Genomic DNA, 19,934 nt, shown 5'->3' with positions numbered 1-19,934 from the left:
TTTGGCTTCCAAATAGCCAATTTGCTAAGACTGCAAGATAATTCTTCTTCCTCACCGACTCGGATGCTTGGTACCTTAATTGTATATGTTGGTATCCGAATCATTGGGTGTATGAGGTGATTTTGTCGATCATCTGCATAAATTATGAGGTACTCATGCCATGAGCTCATTTGACATACTGATGTAGTGTGGAAAGAACTGCATTTATAGCATAGATCGTGGTCTGCCGAGTAACAAATTGAACGAGGGTTCTTGTGTTTTAAAGATATTTAGGTTGAGACATATGCAACACAAACTAGGATGTCCCACCAATCATATCCATGAATGAAAATTGATGATGAAGTGTAATCAGTTTTTTTTATACCCAATGTGGGGGCTGTTTGCTATAGGCTTCTTTATCGATTAAGACATGAGAAACTCTGATACCCATTGTCTCAACCACCATGTACAAGGCAAGTGGTCTCTCTCTCTCTCCTTTCGGCGCCTCTTCCTCATTCCTCATCCCTCCCCACGCGATCCTCCTGGAAGGCATTCGGTCAAGAAACGCCTGATCAATTCTCCACTCATCTGCTTCTTCCATGCATCTTCACGCTCCTTCTTCTATTCCTGGCTTCATAACTTCAAGAACCCGACGTAGGATTCGTCCATTTCTAGGGCACCGCTAATGCTCTGGTGTTCAGACGCTTGGTTAAGTATCCAATCATGGCTATGCGACCACGGTACCATCCGATCTGTCGCCGTCTTCATGCTCTATGTTCAGGTATTCTGATCGTTATTCCTCTTCTTCCGGACCAAAGAAGAAGCGGATTTCAGATTCTCTTGCTTTCTTTTGTACTTCTTTCCTCTGAGCTAGAAAATGAGTGCTTATATTTTGTTGTTGTTGTTGTTCTTACTTTGTAGTTTTGTTTTTTGAGATCGTTTTCTGTTTTCTTCTTGTTTTTCTCCATCGGGGTTTTGAGATTGCTTGTGCTCTGGTCGGGTCCATCGGAGCTCTCTACAATGGCGTCATGCTGATAGACCTGGCGGTGTCATTGTTTGCGGTTGTTGCAGTTGAGAGCAGCAGTCAGCGCCTTGGACAAACCTACGCCTTTCTTTTGGTTTGTGAAATCCTGCTCGACGTTTCTTGGTTCGTCCTCTTCTTTCGGGAGATATGGTACGAGAACTATCTGATTTCTTGAATTCCACACCGAATTATTTTGTTTTCTGTTCTTTCTCCGATTTCCCTTTATTATTTAATAGCACGAGATCTTTAGAAAACTCAAATACATAATTAGAAGAGCCACAAGATTCTATTTCTGTGTATTTTCGTGTCAAGCTTCGCATTTTTGCTGTAACTGACGGTCGTTGCTCTTATGCAGGAATATGTCTACCGAAAAGTATAGTGCCCTCGATATCTTTTCGGTTAGAGTTGCCTTGTGGATGGAAATTATTGGGTTCTTAGTTAGGTGTTCATCGACGTTCATTTGGATACAAATGTGCAGATTGGGGGCTTCATGTGTCGACAACGTTTATAGGGAGTCTGATGTTGACCCGAGAACAAGTCTTCTGAGTTCTGCAAACTACCTCATTGTTCAAGAAAATTCTGACTACTGTGATGCTGTGGGTGGCTTTATCGTCGACTCTACTTATTACTCCTCTCTTTTTGAAGATGTTGAGGATGGAGGATGTGTATATGAGGTAAAATTTCTTTTTATATTGGTTAATGCAAATTAGGTTCTGGTGCAATATTCAGTCATCAGTTGCAATCATGTAGGAATACAGTAGACCTGAATTGTAGAAACCTCTTGTTTCCTTTGTTCAGAAGAAGAACCCCTGTTTTCCACCGTTACAGTCAGCTGAGTGACTGAATTTGTTTAGACGCAATTATTCTTCTTCAATGTTCCTCTTCATTATGATATCTGGAATTATTCTTGTGATTGGAAGCATGCTTGCCTTTGTTGCTATACGGTATTGTACTTCATACTGATATAAGATGTCTTGAAAAATGGCAGGAAGTAATAAAAAGGATACAATTGCTTGTCGAAATGTCATAGAAACTGTAGGAAATGAAAGTGGAATTGAGTAGGAAACAATGTGAAAGTAGGATAACATAGGAAAACAAGTATGGAAACATTTAAATATAACGTCTGAGAAAATACCACATATTACAATTAAGAGAAAAAGAAGGAAGGGAAGCATCAGCATAGAACAATAAGAAGAAAGGAGGAAGATGAAAGAGAAAGGAAGTGAAAAGCGAGGTGAGAGTGGCTCTTTCCTTGGAGAAGAATTATTCTTGTTGTTTTCTTTAGATTCAGGAAAGCAAAGTGATTCTCTAGGCAGCAGGTCATCTTGGTAAAAGTATGGCTCAGGTGAACTATTCCTTGAAGGGCGAAACACTCCATAAGATTAAACACTATAGCATTGAAGCTTCCACCAGTTAGTGTTTTGCTTGGGTGTAAAGCATTGATGGCCATTCGTCTGAGAATTGCATTGATGTGTCATTACCTAAAGTGAAACAAGAGAAGGAGCAGACAACAGTCGATCATATGGGTCAGGTTCAAAAGTTAATCAAGCCTATTAAAAAAGATGCCACCGGTTGGGAAGGTCCAGTTCAGTCTTAGGTGAAACAACCCTTAATTAAATGGAATTATCTTACCGAGGCAGCTGTTTTTTCTTCTAATGAATGTACGAACTCTTGGCTATTAGACTCGGGTGCTTCCTTTTCATATGATCCCAAATACGACTTTTGTTTCTGAATGTAAACCTATTTGCTCAAATAACTATGTTTCTACAGCTGATTGCACAAATTTGAACATTAAAAGTATCGGAAAATTTGAAAAAAATCTTAAAACTTCCAAAGTTTTCAAAGTTCCTAATGCTAGATGTATTCCTAAACTAAATTTAAATCTTTTATATGTTTCTCAAATTACCAAACATGGGTATGATGTTCCCTTCTCATCTTAAAGTTGTATTGTGCATGTTCGCCAGTCTGGGAAGCAGATTGAGGAAGTCCATGTAAGAGCAACTTATACTACATGGACTTTCTAGACTTAGCACAAAAGCAATTTTGTAATATTGTGGAAAAAGTAGTTAGAACTTCTTCACAAAAGATTAGGGCATCTTAGTTTGAAAAAATGTCTTCCCTTAACAACGAGATCATTTAAAGAAGATTCCATAGGTAAGGATTGTCACTTGGAAAATTACAATCATTTCGTTTTGGCTCAAAAAATTTTCTTTTAACCACACGTTTTGAGTTACTTCATTCGGACGTATGGGCACCAGAACTTGTGGTCGCAAAAGGAGGTTTTTCTTATTATGTTAACTTTGTTGATGACTTCACTAGGTATACTTGGATACTACTTAAGTCTAAATCTGAAGTCTTCAGTTATTTCGGAATTTTCCATAAATTAATTCAAAATCGATTTAATGCAACCTATCATCTTAGAATTGATTCAAGAGGAGAATATCTTTCTAATGAATTTTGGAAATACCTAGAAGAGCGTGATGTTATACATCAAAGATCATGCTCCAAAATACCTCAACAAAATGGTCTAGCTGAAAGAAAACACAAACATATGATTGAAACCACTAAAACCCTACTCATCTCAAGAACATTCCAAAAAAAATTTTGGGCTAAGGCCGCCCTTATGACCGTTTATTTAATAAACAGAATGCCTTTTTAAAATTTGAACCCAGATTATAATGGAAAAAGTAGATGCTAACTGTTAGAAGCGATCACACAAAATTGTAATAACGACAAAGAATAGATGAATAAAACATTCAGTCACCACATTCAATCACCAAATCAGGCAAAAAATTCTGATTTCATATGTAATAACAAAAGTAATAAAGAAATAGTGCATAAGGACTTGCAAAAGATCGGCAGATAGGAGAGAGAAGACAACACAATGAAAATCAAATGAGGGGCTGCAAAAATCAGCAAATCGGCAGGATGTCTGGCAAAATGATGAGAATGGAAGTGTAATCATATCTATCGCTGGAAAAAAGATGAAATCTGCCAAAAGATTTATGGTTTGCTGGAAAAAAAGAGAAAACAGGCCTGCCGTTTGCTAGAGACGACTCCCTTCACCAAAAGTAGCTGCTCATAGGTTACGGTTACTGCTTACTAGAAAAGTCATCAGATGACACATATGGTGAGTTTTTGCCATTGAGTTGTCCATGAGCACAGGAGGAGAGCAGCCTTCCGCTTAACTGTCGGGCTGCCTCTGTTCATAGTGTATGTACATGGGTGACATTAGAAAAGAACAAGTAAAATTTGGACCTCAATGAACTCAGTCAACTTTGATTGAGACCAAAAATGGACTGACACGATCCATGCTGTGTCCAGGCCATGTCCAGGCACCCACACCTGAACCCATTTCAGTTGCACCCATATATCATAGGATACAAAAGAACTTTATTCAAAAAGTGTCTTTCTATTTTCCATGAAGAGGTTCCCTCTTCTGCGTCCTTCTCTATTCAGCTGGATGATCTTACATCCAGCAAACCATGTATGAGAAAATGAACTTTATAGCCATAATCTAAAAATTGGTAAACCAATAAAAGGTCTAAATTTAGTTTTGGAATGACTTTAATGTTGGGTATGATGAATTACAATTGCGCAATTGTCTATATCTTATTTTCCAAAGAAGTTTCATCCTTAGTGCAAACCCTAGTGAAAGATTACTTTTCTTTTTCTTTGGATGATGTTTTCATCGGGACTCATATGAAAAGAAGTACCAAACTCAAGTACCCAGAAACTCATACCAAGAGGAGTTAATATAGCTATTGAAGATATAACAGTTTTAGCAGTAGATGAATAGTTGTGCAATAGGTATTGGGGAGCTTCCATCGATTGCATTTTTATTGGTCTTCTCTTTGTTGGCCTCATTCTTGCCACTTTTTCCTTGAACTTGGAAAAATTCTTCTTTATATGTTGTGGTTTAGAACCACTTTGCCGTATGAAGACTTGTTTGTCCTTGCATACTTGAGCAAGAACTTCTTCTATTGATGGCATTGAGGCTATACAGACGTTGAAGCAGCAACTTGTTCAAACTCAGCTATTAGACTGCAAAGAAAAAAACAATGGAGATTCTCTCTCTCTCTCTCTCTCTCTCTCTCTGTGTGTGTGTGTGTGTGTGTTAAGTTCCATTAATACTAGTTCTTTCCATATGAAAAAAGGGATCTTGTAGTAATTCACAATGTGCATCTAGATTCTCTCTCTCTTTGTCTCCATTTGCTTTTTTCTTGTTTCAACCTCTCCACCTTCTTTCATGACTACTAGTTCATCTCGTAGGGAAAAGGGATGCCACATTAATTTATGACACACTTTTCAATTTGTTTGGTTGACCTTGTCATCTTTTGAAGATAGTACTATCTTGCTTTGTCTTGTTTCATCTAATGGGTTTTGGGAAACACCCAAGCTCATGCTGCATTTTGAATTTTAGAAGATGGAACGCAAATTATAAACTATGAGATGATTTGACAATTATTTGCATGGCAATCTTGTAGCTGTGTTTCAATTTCTTGAGGACTTCCCATTTTCCTCTTCAATCGATGCCACTATTTTGTTCACAAATTCTGTGTCTTAGTTGAGGCACTGACCAATATATTTTTTACAGCTTTTTTTGGATTTAGATGAGGCTCTAGCATTGTACCATTCACATGTCTCCCAAGCCCCTAGGTATGATGATATTCTCCATAGGATCAGCTCATTTTATATAATTAAAATCATTAAGCTTGAATAAATAACAATCAAGCTCTGATACAATGTAATGAAATGTCTCAAGCCATGTCTTGATCTGACCAAGTCTGCAGGATACTGTTAGTCACAAAGGACCAAGAAAGAAATAACTGTGTCGTCACAATTGACCACTGCAATCCACACACATGTGACACTCATGAATAAACTGATCGTATTAGAGCAGAAATAGCATGAGAACATGCTTAAAAATTGTATATTGCAGTGAGGAATATATATACGCAGAGCAAGAGGAGAATCCTTATGACAGCTACATGTTGAAGGCTCCAATGGCTAGTTCAATGGACTATTTAGCTAGTTGTTGCCTTGTTTGGCTTCCAATAGCTAGTTTATCAGTCAAGAACAAAACAGAAAATTGGAGGAGAGAATACAAAAAAATGAGCAAATGGACTTACAGAAAAATACAAAAAAAAACAGTTATATATATATATATATATATATATATATATATAACTGTATGTTTTGTATTTTTCTGTAAGTCCATTTCCTCATATATATATATATATATATATATATATATATATGCACACAACATTATACATATATGGGGAGATAAAAACACTTTATGAGAAAGAAGCCTGTCTTCTGTGGGCCTTAAAACTTATAACTGATCTGATTTATCATGGTGAGACCTGAAAAATTGCATGAACCTCCAGTTTTGTGTGGCCAGCAAAAACTTCTAACTGATCTGATTTATTGCTTAAATAGTGGGTGATGCAAACAAAGATGACAAAAATGAAGCTGGTGTCTGAGAAAATTCCTGGTGAGGCTCAATAAGGAGATCTAAGAACTTTCGTCTCATGAAAACCATATAACAGATAACAGGGATTTGATGTCAACAGTTTGTGGTGCTATAGCAGTATAGGACACAACAGCAACCAACAATTGCAGAAATACTACTGTAGAAAATGTATCTTAGATTTACTCAATGAAGTGGTGGGCGGGTGGTCCTTCGTCCATCTTTAGCTGATGCAATGTGGCATGAACCCTTCAGTTACAATGCAATATCCTGTGTCAGCTTTATTTGGCCAGGGACAACTTACCTCATGTGTGTGGCCAAACTCGTGTCAATGGGTAACTATATACCATTAGTTTTATCTACTTCATTTTATGGCCTTGACTGCTATGTTATAGTACCGTGTTATCATCTGTGTTCCTTTTAATGATGTCCCTTTTTAACTGTATTACCATTCAGTTTCATTTTAATTTACTGCTTTGTTATCTTGCTTGCCATGCTTCAGAAATGTTCAGGTGATGCATTTTTTTATATTTATGTTTCATAGCTTTAGGTTAAGGCATGCATATATCATTTAGTTAACAGAGTTTTGACATTGAACTTGACTCCTGCATTGACTTCTTTCCACGGTCTACATATTCCATGCACTGATAAGCTTTAGGTTAAGGCATGCATATATCATTTAGTTTCACACAGTTTTGACATTGAACTTGACTCATGCATTGACTTCTTTCCACGGTCTACATATTCCATGCACTGATACTGTTACAATAAATGCCAAACCTGTGAAAATATAAACAAGATGAATATAAATGTAAGGAAAATGGATATGGCAGAGAAAAGCTGGAAAAGAAATAGTATACATGCTTCAAGGATTGTCTTTTTTTTTTTTTTTCCATTTTCATCCAGTCATTACATATTGATGCAAGTCCAAGGCCAAAAAGTTAGGAAGTTAATGATGAGTAATAAGGTTCAAATCACATGTATCTATCATGTTTGAGAAGATTGCAATTGAAAACCTTCCATCGTTCTTTCCATGTTGTCTTTCTGTTGGGTCCTTCTTTGTCTTGTCTTGTCGTTCTAGTTAAATTTAGGAAGAATTTGGCAGTGACATCAATGAGCACGTTAAAGACAAAGAATAACATGGCGATGATTGTAACCATGTCAAATATCATACAATGTTGTGTTAGGTGAGGTGAGATTACCAGGGCGAGCTAAGAGGCTATCTCTTTTATGTTGAATTGGAACAGGGATTTGTGCTGAGAGCATTAAAAATAAATAGACAAAAGAATCCCATATTCTTATATGAAGTGATCTAACAGTGGTGTAGCTGTAGTCTTCTTGTACATCAAGATGAATTTTGTAGGGACAAGTTTCTTTCGTTGAGGGAGAGATATTTTTCCTTTTCGCACTGCATGTTGATGGCATTCAATTATCTCTATGCTATGTTTCATTGCTTCTAAATTTGGTATACGAAGGACAGAATTTGAGGCCTGCTAGTCACTGTCAGAAAATGTTTGCACCTACAGTCATCTTAGGAGATTTGCTTTTCATGGGGATGAAGCTGGGACTAACTTTATTCCGATCTGCATAAGTGGCAAATTTTCCACATTGTACACGAGGAGATTGTGTAGCCATCCGAGAGTGAGCATTACGGAGCTGATGTCTGTGCCTCTGAATTTCTCACGACAGTCTGCTAATCTTTGATGAAGTTCTGCAAATGAGTGTAGGCATAGAGTTGGCTGAAGATATCCATTTTTTAATTGCAGTCATGTACTAAAGGGCAGACGTGGGATGTTCCTCTATGGTTGGTAAAAGGGGATGCCTCATATTTTTCAAGGTGTCCCTTGATCCAGCGTATCTAACTTTGTATTAACCTTACTCAGATATAAAGTGCTTGGTCCAATTTCCGTTGCATATTCTTTTTATTTCATCACCTCATTTTGCATACCAAATCAAATCTGCTCCCGCTCTTCACCCCGTTCGGTTTGTTTTGAAACGAACGTTGTGCCATGTACTGGGGCTAGGCAGTTCCTGACTTGGGATTCGTCAAGTCTTTGGAAGTTATGTTTGAAAAAACGTAGACGTATGCCGTGAAGGTTTTGCTCACTTGCTATCGACCCATAAGTATTATTGTTAACCTGAATTGCCCTATTTATTTCATTTTATGTTCTTTAAAAATATTGTAAAATAGAAAAAAATTACAAACACTACTTAACAAATGGGCTAAATAATAAATGACTGCACAACCTTTAGAGCTTAACGAATAGATGTTCAGTGTTTTTCTCTAATTCTCAAATCACTGCTTCCTTGTAAAAAACGTGAAGGAGATAATAAGGGCTTAAATTGAAATCAGAAAGCAGCATTTCTTGACAGAATTACCACCAGAGTGCTGGCACGGTTGAAGAATCATTGCAAAAGTGAAATTTATCTCAACTAACAATCCTAGAGGAGCACCTTTGTTTTGAGAGAATTAAGGCAAGAGTCCATTTTTGTAACACTAGCCTACAGCATAAAGCATCCTACTCCCGCTGCCAACAGAACCTCTTTGAAAACCATTGCCTGAAAGTGTCTAGAACTCATGTTCCCTATGATTTCCTTCACATTGATGATGAAATTGCTCTAGTTACCATGAGATCTTGTGGAATTGCACAATATCTTTGTAACAACCAGACACACTTTTGGGCCCAGACCTTTGGTATAGTGGATCCCAACATGCCCTTTAGCAGTTTCGGTTTCACGTTCAAAAAGACTAAACCAAGACAACTAACCACTTTATCAATCTTCTTTATAAGCTCTTGAAGATCTTTCACAATATTCAATACGAGACTAAACTTTTGGAATGTTACAATCCACTCTCCTTAAGGTTGTCATCATGTGTGAGACCTTAGGTCCGAATGTTGAAACGTACTTTGATACCACTGTAATGAGTTGACCCATTCCTGGGCTCAGATTTCTGGCATGCGGATCCCAACCGGCTCCCTAGCAGTTCTGGTTTCTAGCCTTTTTTGGCCTAGAACCAACACTACTAGGGGAAGGTTGGGGTCCACCGGATCCGGAGTCTGAGGCTTGGAGTGGGTCGGCGATTACAGTTTTGCCCATGGAAAATATCTAATTTTGCTGAAGAAACAATAGTAGCGATGTGTGCCCACAAGATAATTCCAGCCTTCATTTTACAATCTCTTGAAAGGGGTACATTTTAAGGATGGCCATTTTGAGCCGAGTGAACCAGATGTTGCAGTCAGCCCATGAGAGATCTCATCTATACACACTTTGAATGCATAAACTCTCTCCATGATTGAGTCGATGACATTTATTGGAGTGCCGTTGGTTGGTTTATTGTGTGACAATCATCTACAAATGCATCAACAAAATTAGAGGTGAAGACAGATGAGTTTTTGGTCAATATAGTGCTACAGGACCAGAAACCAGGGTTAAGTTTCTTTTTTAGGAGGCAGTGATCTGAGAATTTGGGACAGAAATTGGCCAGCTGTTTGTTAAGTTTCAAAGGTTGGTCAGTTGTTAGTTCTTTTAAATATTTAAAAAAAATAAAGATATTAAGAGTTGTGTGGACCTTGCATCACATTAATAAGGGGCTGATATGATGAAGCTGGTTATTTACACCTCCGACGTGCACAAAAGTTTTGTGCACGACGGCTTCTCATGAGACACTTGGTCGCAGAACTTGGGTATCTGTCTTGAAGAGTAACTCGGAGACCGAATGGGCTTAAGTTTGGGTTGATGGTGAATCGGCAGTAGACAATAATGCCCTGAGGTGGACAGTAGGAATGACACACTAGCCCGTACATGAAGGCGTCAATAGACAATAATGCCCCGAGGTGGACGACGGGAATGATGCGATAGCCCGTATGTGAAAGCGTTGATGACAAAATATACCCCTCTCGACAACAAAATGGTTTTTCGAAAAGAGCAACTCAAGGTGGAAGTTTACCAGTTGGCAAGCAGAGGCTTCTCCATAACACTTCAAACATTCAGTTTGTCCATAACCCTTTCAAAAGTTTGCAGCAGTAGAGGGAGTTCACAGAGAGCGGTTCTCATCATTGGTCGAAGAGCAAACATAAGGACGACTGTTGGATTGATCTCCATAATGCTTTGAACACTCAGGTTGTCCATATCTTTCAAAAGGTCGTAGTAGTAGGGGGAGTTCACAAGGAGTGGTTCTCATCGTCGATTGAAAAGTGTAGAAATACGAACAAGGAGAGGAAGAGGAACAGTGATCAGGATGTAACGTGGAAAACCCTCAACACGAGGGAGAAAAAACCACGAATGAGGAGGAGTCGGTGCCCACTAGCAGCCAGACTCTCTCTCTCCTTAGATTATCATTAACACATTAGGATTAGGGTTACATGACTTAAGTAGTGCCCAACACGGGCTACAAGACGGGTCGGGTATGGATCCGGACCCGAAACATACGATCTATCAACACTCCCCCTCAAATTGGGCATACATATCAAACATGCCCAACTTGGATACATTCCTCTCAAATGAAGCTGAAGGAAGAGCTTTCGTCAGAACATCAGCAGTTTGGTCTTCAGACTTCATGTAAGGTAAGATCAACTCTTTCGCATCAATTCTTTCCCGAATGAAGTGACGATCAATTTCAACATGCTTTGTTCTGTCGTGAAGAACAGGATTGTTGGCTAAGTTAATTGCAGACTTGTTATCACAATACATCTTCATAGGTCCTTCAACCTCTATTCCAATGTCAGTCAGCAATATCTTCAACCATAGTAATTCTGACACTCCCATAGCAACTGCCATATATTCTGCCTCTGCACTAGATCTAGAGCAAACATCTTGTCTCTTGCTTCTCCATACAACAAGGTTTCCTCCCAAGTAGACACAGTACCCTGTAGTAGATCGTTTGGTATCATTACAACCTGCCCAATCCGCATCAGAATAGCCCTCGATTTCCACAGTCTCTTGTTTCACATACAGGAGTCCCTTGCCAGGATTTTTCTTCAGGTAGCATAGTACTCTGTCCACAGCCTTCAGATGTGCATCGGTTGGTGCATGCATGAATTGGCTCAAAACATTCACCGCAAAGGTGATGTCAGGTCGCGTGAGGGTAAGATAAATCAACTTCCCAACCAGACGTTGATATCTTCCCTTGTCTTCTTCACAGAGAGGCTCTCCATCTCTAAGACTCAACTTGTGCCCAGTGTCAAATGGGGTAGGAGTAGGCCTACATCTCCATTTACCAGTTTCTTCCAGCAGATCTAATGTGTATTTTCTTTGGTTTAGTACAAGACCAGTACTAGACCTAGCAACCTCTATACCAAGAAAATACCTTAGCTTGCCAAGATCTTTGAGCTCGAATTCTGTAGCCAGTAACCCTTTTAGCTTGATAATCTCCTCCTCATCATCTCCTGTGACAATCATGTCATCTACGTAGACCAGCAGGAGAGTAACCCTGCTCTCCTTCTTCTTCACAAACAGAGTGTGATCTCCATTTCCTTGTTTGTATTCATGACGTATCATCACTCTTCTCAGTCGTTCAAACCACGCTCTGGGCGATTGCTTAAGGCCATATAAGGCCTTTTTCAGCTTACAACATTTTTCTGGTTCTTCATATCCTGGAGGCATATGCATATATACTTCTTCTTCGAGGTCACCATTGAGGAATGCATTCTTAACATCTAGTTGATACATCTTCCACTCTTTCATCACAGCTAGGGATATAACCACTCTCACTATCTTCATTTTTGCAACAGGAGCAAAGGTTTCCAAGTAATCAATTCCATATTTCTGGCTAAATCCCTTGGCCACAAGTCGAGCTTTATATCTTTCAACACTCCCATCTGGTTTGTACTTGATGGTATACACCCATTTGGATCCAACTAAGCGAGCGGCTTCAGGAATCTTCACCACTTCCCATGTTATATTTCTTCTCAGGGCATCTATTTCTTCTTTCATTGCATCAGCCCACTTGGAGTCACTTTGATCTTCAGCAACAGTCCTGGGGATCACAGCCAAAGAAAGAGTAGAAACATAACACTTGTAATCTTTTCCAAGTCTGGAATAAGATACAAAATTACCAATGGGGTGTTGAGTACATGACCTGACACCATTTCTCAGGGCAATGGGAAGATCTTCATTCTTCTTTTCAACCTCATCATGAGTCTCCACAGTCTCCACGGTAGGACTTGGTTCATCTAGGGAAGGAGTGGCATTGGGATTGGAAGTAAATATAACATCACAAGTCATCATCTCTGTCCGAGTACCTCGTCTAGAGTAGAACTGTCCAAACAACTGAGGGCCTTCCTTCTCAATGCTAGTGTCACACCTTTCCTCCTTCTCAAGCACATCAACAGTAGTAAGCGATTCTGTTTTCTTGTAGTCCAAAAAATCTATAAACAGAAGTTCCTGTCTTTGAGAATACTCTTCTCTGCCCACAGACTGCTCCCCCTGAAGAGGATTCTCACCAAAGTAAGAGGCATGTTCCAAGAAGGTAACATCCCTCGTAACATAAACTCGACCAGTAATAGGATCAATACATTTGTATCCTTTTTGCGTAGGAGAGTATCCAACAAAGACACATTTGATAGACCTAGGATCAAGTTTCTTGACATTTGGACTGTGATCATGGATAAAACATACACAACCAAAAACACGAGGAGGAAGTAGGAACGGTGGATGACTGCCAGGAAGTAACGAGTGGGGAGTCCTACCATTCAAAACACGACTGGGCATGCGGTTAATAAGATAGACACTAGTAAGAACTGCATCACCCCAATAGTGTTTAGGAAGGTTTCGCTGAAACAAAAGAGCCCTGGTGACATTAAGAAGTTGACGATTTTTCCTTTCAGCTACCCCATTTTGAGGGGGGGTGTAACTACAAGATGTCTCATGAACAATCCCCCTTTGTCTAAGAAACTTCTCAACAGACTGACACATGTATTCACGGGCATTATCAGACCGGAAAGTTTTAACATTCGCACCATATTGGGTATGCACAAGAAGAATGAACGTCGATGATACGAGGAACCTCACTGCGGTCTTTTAACAAGTACACAAATGTAGCACGAGAGAAATCATCAGCGAAAGTGATAAAATATTGAAAACCTTGACGGGTATGAATTCCCGAAGGCCCCCATACATCAGAGTGAATTAGGGAAAAAGCTTCATTAACACAACTAGTAGAAAGAGGGTACGAAGCTCTCACATGTTTGGCAAACTAACAAACATCACAAGAAATGGAAGACAAATCAAAGGAGGAACATAAGTCTGGAAACAAATGTTTCAAAATCCCAAAAGGTAAATGCCCAAAACGTTCATGCCAGTACATAAAGGACTGAAGACAATCTTCTCTTCTCTTATCTGTCTTGTGGATCGTTGTCAACAGAGCAGTAGCCACACGTATGGGAAGACGATATAAGCCATCAGAAGCTAAACCAATCCCAATCCTCTTCCCTGTCACCAAGTCCTGCAAAACACAGCGATCGACAGTTCAATTCTTTTGTAAGTCTACTGACTGACAAGAGATTTAAAGGAAATTGGGGGACATGTAATGCGCCCTGCACATGAAATTTGTCCAACAAGGACAGAGTGCTTTCGCCTGCCACACAGGTAGAGGAACCATCTGCAAGAGAAACACGTTCCCTTCCCGAGGATAACTTATACTCATGAAACAATTTTGGATTACCTGTCATGTGATGAGTAGCACCACTATCGACAATCCATTCCCCCACAGAAGAGTTACCTTTATTGCCAATAACTGCAAGAGCATGATTCGCTGTAGTTTTCTCTGAGGTCTCAATCTTGTTGACATCGATCCTGCCCAAATAAGCCCTTAGTTCACGAAGCTGATCAGCCGAAATAGAAAGTTTTTCCCCACTAGATTTGGGCGCCTCAGGCCCAGGTGTTTTCCCACTAGAGACCTCCCTCTATTTCCTTTCTTGTCTGGATAGAGATCCCAACAGTAATCGACGGTGTGACCCGTCTTCTTGCAGTGTGTGCATCGGCGAGGGGGTCTAGCCAAGCCTCCAAGTCCACGGCTCACAAGGGCTGATCTCTCATGAGAGAGACCAAGATCCCTCTTGCTTTCATTGGTGACCAGCCTTCTCTTTTCTTCTGCTTCAACAACCGAGTATATATCTTCAATACTGGACACCTCTCCAGAATTCAGAATCTGGCTCCGAACACCTTCAAACTCATCATTTAAGCTAGCTAAAAAGAGGAACACTCTGTTTTCCCATTTCTGGGCAATGTAAAGGGCCTGATCTTGGGGACAGTGCCACAGAATATCAGAGTGATAGTCAAGTTCTTCCCACTTGGCTTTCAAGGCCCCATAGTATTCTGCAACAGAAGAGTTCCCTTGGCGGAGGTTATAAATAGTCTTCATTACTTGATAAGTGTGAATGGCCATCTTCTTCTGGCCATACATTTGCTCAAGGACCACCCACATGTCCCGTGCAATCTTCTTCCGAAGGTTAATAGGTTGAATCTCAGCAGAGACAGAGTTGACAATCCACGTTTTTACTTGATTGTCCTCAAGGAACCAAGTGTGCCACACATCACTTGTTCTTGCTGGTTTAGGGTTGCTCCCGTCGATATAGGCCATCCGACCATGGCCAGCAATCCCCATAGTCATAGCCGGCGACCACGAGAAATAGTTCTCCTTTGTGAGGCGAAGAGTAATAACCTGCATAGGAACGTTCTCGGGTCTCACAGTTTCGATTTCAGTTTGACTGACCATCGACGAGGAAGAAGAGGCTGCCATAATGACAGACCCACACAACGACGAGAGCAACAAGGGCAGGGAGCAACTACAGCGTGGAAGACAGCGGCGTCAGCAGAAGGGCAGAGCGTGAGGCGCTTGGTGGCAGAGGGAGCAGAAAACGGCGGCGGGAGCAGAGCAGCGCAGAAGCCCTTGGCGGCGCAAGAGCAAAGGGCGGCGCTTGGAGGCGCTCACCGAGCGCAGGAGGACGAGCGGCAGAAGGGTGGACGGCGGCAGTCGGACGGGCGACGGGAGGGCGGACGGTGGCAGACGGACGGGCGACGGGAGGGCGGACGGCGGACGGCGGCGATGAGCAGTGACTCCGTCAGACGATAAACAGTGCGGGGTGCCTCCTCCAACACGTTAATGCCAGAACTTCACGGCTCTGATACCATGTATAAATACGAACAAGGAGAGGAAGAGGAACAGTGATCACGATGTAACGTGGAAAACCCTCAACACGAGGGAGAAAAAACCACGAATGAGGAGGAGTCAGTGCCCACTAGCAGCCAGACTCTCTCTCTCCTTAGATTATCATTAACACATAAGAATTAGGGTTACATGACTTAAGTAGTGCCCAACACGGGCTACAAGACGGGTCAGGTATGGATCCAGACCCGAAACATACGATCTATCAACAAAAAGCATCAGTTGGAGCAAGCATAAGGACGATTGTTGGATCGATTCTCGTTGTTGGTCGGAGTGATTCTCGAGTCCATTGATTAGAGCAAACTGAAGGTTGTTTATCGAAACGAACAAAGACTGAGATGGTTCTCAGTAGAGCAAGCAGAGTCCACCTGCTGAAGAAAGCGTAGACTATGAAAGATATAGTATATTTTTTTTTGGTTGGTCTCATGCTTTCATTAGTTTATACATTTAGGAAGCATTACAAAGATAATGAAATAACAATGCGTGTATAAAAGATAAACAGAAGGACACAAGATAATGAAATAACAACACATGCATATACTATAGAAGATAAACAAAAGTATATGAGATAATGAAACAACAATATGTATGTGCTGTAAAAGATCAACAAAAGGATATGAGATAATGAAATAACTCATATCATTTTGTTTATCTTCTACAGTACAAATGCATTGTTATTTCATTGTCTCATATCCTTTTATTTATCTTCTACAGTGCATATGCGTTGTTATTTCATTGTCTCATGCACTTCTTTTTATCTTCTACTCTATACATGCATTGTTCTTTCTGTCTTACATCTGTTTGTTTATCTTCGGCTATATATAACGTTGTTGTCCACTATCTCATATCTGTGTGTCTATCATATGCATGCGTTGTTATCTTTTACCTCATTCCTTGCTATGGACATTATTCTCATGTTTCTTTTGCTTATTGCAGATCAACTATGTCTACTTCAATCAATACAAAATAATTTCACAATGACGTCCATTGTGTGACGTCTGTTGGGGTGACGTCGACGTATACATTGGACCAAACATGGAGAACTTGGAAAGAGATAGCATGATATGTGTGTATGATGTTTTGGCATAACAGAAAGATGATGAGGCACCTGAAGCTGAAGCTGCCATTGTAGCAAAGCGTATGTCACCTGAAGGTGCTGTTTTCTCAATGGTGGATCAAGTCGTGGAGAAGGAGAATGAAGGGGTGAAAGAAAATGAGGAGGAGGAAGTGGCAGAAACAAACGGACATGTCATAGAGACAAAGAATGCAGAGGATAAGGAAATTGAGGAGGAGGTGGCCAAAAGGAGGCCACAAAAGTGGAGAATGATGGGGAGAAAGAAAATGAGGAGGAGATGGTGAAAGGGAGGTACGGGACATGAAGACGAAGAATGAAGGGGAGGAGGATAATGAGGAAAAGAATCCATTGTTGGATTATTCAAAGGAAGTAGTTGCAAATGTGTAGACCATACCTACACTAAAAATTAGAGGTGTCAAGCAAATGAGAAAACAACCGATCAAATTAGAAGTGGTAAAAGAAGTTGGGAAGAAAATTCAGCGATTGTATGACGTCGATGTAAGTGATCTATGACATTTATTCAAGTAATTGTAATTAAAATTTATCTGTTGAATAATGTCTTTGACACTCATATTGTGTTATACAAATGTAGGCATTGCCCATAGCATTCGGTTAGTGATTGATATCAAGTTCTATTAGACTTCTAGAAGTAGAGATTGATGCGAATGCAATTCTCGCCACTGCTGTCTTATGGTGTCATTGAACTCCAATGGAGGCACATGTATGCCCTGAACAAAAGTAGGATTCTTGAAAAAACACATTGTGTTTCATGAATTTGAGATGATGATCACCCTAAAAGAAGTTGCTTGGCTATTGGGTCTAAAAATTCATGAAAAACTTGTGCTTTGGACTCCTAGTTACAACTTGAGAGGGAAGGGCAGCGATCTTCTAAGATTGACACATTTGGAGTTCCAGAATGCTGTGGCATTTGGAGGGAAGTCGACGTCACTAATTGTGGCAAAGTTACAAAATAAATAGCAACATGCAAAGCATGATGAAACTTCACAAGAAGCAGATCAAGCAATGAAGTCATTTCTTGTTTATTTATTTACCACATGTCTTTTTAATGAAAATTCAGGCTCTAGAATAAGCTGGCGGTACATTCAACTTTTGGAAGATGTGGAACATATTCACTGCTACGCATGGGGGCAGTTGTGCTCATGCATTTGTATAGGCAGCTGAAGCAATTTAAGAGCGGGTTGTATCCATGGGAGGATATTGGTTGTTGCTGCAGGTATAAATAGTATCTTCATCATGTAATTTTTTTGCAAAAAGGATTATCTTTGATTTTATAATATCTGTACTTTGTCTCTAGTTCTAGGTATGGGAGCACATACCTTTTATTAAACGCACTATGGAGCATCCATTTACAGATGCACAACCATTATATGCATAGTGGAGAGGCCTCGCTCCTACAGATTACAATGAGGCATGATCATCTAAGTCGATCATAATGAATCTTTAAATGTGTCAGATATGTACAGCAAATAGTGTTTTATACTTTTCTCAATGAGGACGCTAGAATACTTTTCTCTAACAAAAAGAAAAAGAGACTCCATGCTAGTGAGAAGAAGACCCTCGACACCGTATGGCTTTACAATGATGAGGACGTGTTCTGGCAGAAATCCAGCCGGTGAGTCCAGCAAACCAGCCATTTTTACAATGACAAGGACACATTCCACTAGAAATCAAGCCAATGAGTCTAGCAAACCAGCCGATGATCCTAGCAGACCAGCTGATAACTCCAACAAGTGGGCGTTTCAACTAGGACGACATGTTCCAAAATAAGAGTAATCCATTTATTAAACCCACTATGGAGCATCCATTTATAGATGCACAACCATTATATGCATAGTGGAGAGGCATCACTCCTAGAGATTACAATGATGCAAGATCATCTAAGTCGATCATAATGAATCTTTAGATGTGTGAGATATTTATAGCAAATAGTGTTTTATACTTTTCTCAATGAGGACGCTAGAATAATTTTCTCTAACAAAAAGAAAAAGAGACTCCATGCTAGTGAGAAGAAGACCCTCGACACCGTATGGCTTTACAATGATGAGGATGCGTTCTGCCAGAAATCCAGTCGGTGAGTCCAGCAAACCAGTTGGTGAGTCCAGCAAACCAGCCATTTTTACAATGACGAGGACACATTCCACTAGAAATCAAGCCAATGAGTCTAGCAAACCAGCCAATGACCCTAGCAGACCAGCTGATAACTCCAACAAGCGGGCGTTTCAACTAGATGACATGTTCCAAAATAAGAGTAATCCATGGCATGTTCCAAAATAAGAGTAATCCAGGCCGATTCTAGACAAGATGTCAATGGGGAACTTAGTGACAATTTACTCTCCATTTACATAGAGGACTTCCGCCATCACAGCAAGTAAGCAATGTTAGTATGAATTATTTTGTTGTTCATTTAGAGCATGGGCATGAGAATCTAGGCCTTGAAAGGTATTCTATAAGGGCATATTTCATGACATGTATCCTTTATCTTACAAAAAAATATTCATCATATTGACAGATGTATAATAGTATGCTGCATCACATCGATTGACAAATGACAGTGCATGTACGATGACATATTCCATGCACAACGTTTCGGGAATTCAAAATCAAAACATTACTGTAGTTGAAATGGTTGTTTTCTGTATTTTCCAAACTCTCTTGCACTTTTTTTTCCTTACTCACCTGCTATGTATGTGTAACACCCGTGTGTTTCAAATCTTATTTCCTTGTTTGTGGTTGAAAAAAAAAACATTGGATGTTGTTTGTCATCCACAACATGAAGAAGCAAGTGTGAATATACGATCAATGCTTAGGCTTTGAGGAATATCAAATAGTGGAAGACATTTGCAGATTGGTATGCAGTTTAACCTTAACTATCTTTAGGATAAGTTATGTTTCGTGTGTTAGAATATTTGATTTTTTTGTAAAATATTGCTTGAGACATGTCTTCAGTGTCAAAACGGTGGACGACCACAAACTTGCTGTAGTTATATGTCCACAACAAACAAACAACTATGACTATGGTGTGTTTGTGATGAAATACATGTAGGAGATAATGTGCGAAAGAAAGATTAACTTCACCCAAGCTAATATTACCAATATGATTAAAAAATCTAAAGAAAGCTTGCTTGTATTAACTAAATGTGGTGAAATTTGAACAAACTTGTAACCTTATCCCTGTCATGAACTCAATGAAATT

General features: G+C 39.8%; 1 protein-coding gene across 4 annotated transcripts; it reads left to right on the top strand.

Annotated features, from left to right (window-relative positions):
- Nucleotides 1–402: 402 nt before the first annotated feature.
- Nucleotides 403–8,393, top strand: LOC116260459 (uncharacterized). 4 transcript variants are annotated; one of them, XM_031638818.2, is made up of 5 exons: nucleotides 403–760; nucleotides 1,051–1,153; nucleotides 1,359–1,677; nucleotides 5,601–5,662; nucleotides 8,006–8,393. In XM_031638818.2, the coding sequence occupies exons 1-5, from the start codon at nucleotides 703–705 to the stop codon at nucleotides 8,181–8,183; spliced, it is 720 nt and encodes a 239-aa protein (XP_031494678.2). In that variant the 5' UTR covers nucleotides 403–702; the 3' UTR covers nucleotides 8,184–8,393. The 4 variants fall into 4 exon arrangements, with proteins under 4 accessions (XP_031494678.2, XP_049935580.1, XP_049935581.1 ...); XM_050079623.1 differs by having other exon boundaries at nucleotides 407–760; nucleotides 960–1,153; XM_050079624.1 differs by lacking the exon at nucleotides 5,601–5,662 and having other exon boundaries at nucleotides 408–760; nucleotides 960–1,153; nucleotides 7,987–8,393.
- Nucleotides 8,394–19,934: the final 11,541 nt, after the last annotated feature.

Source organism: Nymphaea colorata, chromosome 9 (assembly GCF_008831285.2).
Source record: "Nymphaea colorata isolate Beijing-Zhang1983 chromosome 9, ASM883128v2, whole genome shotgun sequence".
Taxonomy (NCBI): Eukaryota; Viridiplantae; Streptophyta; class Magnoliopsida; order Nymphaeales; family Nymphaeaceae; genus Nymphaea; species Nymphaea colorata.
The sequence above is the reverse complement of the archived record's forward strand: the minus strand, read 5'-3'. Positions and strand labels throughout refer to the sequence as shown.

Excerpts from the sequence above, each read along its gene's own strand:
- LOC116260459 (XM_050079623.1), top strand. The coding sequence starts at position 665 with ATGCTCTGGTGTTCAGACGCTTGGTTAAGTATCCAATCATGGCTATGC. Across the intron at positions 1,154-1,358 it reads CTCTTCTTTCGGGAGATATG|GAATATGTCTACCGAAAAGT; the intron begins GTACGAGAACTA and ends GCTCTTATGCAG. Across the intron at positions 5,663-8,005 it reads CATGTCTCCCAAGCCCCTAG|TCATCTTAGGAGATTTGCTT; the intron begins GTATGATGATAT and ends TTGCACCTACAG.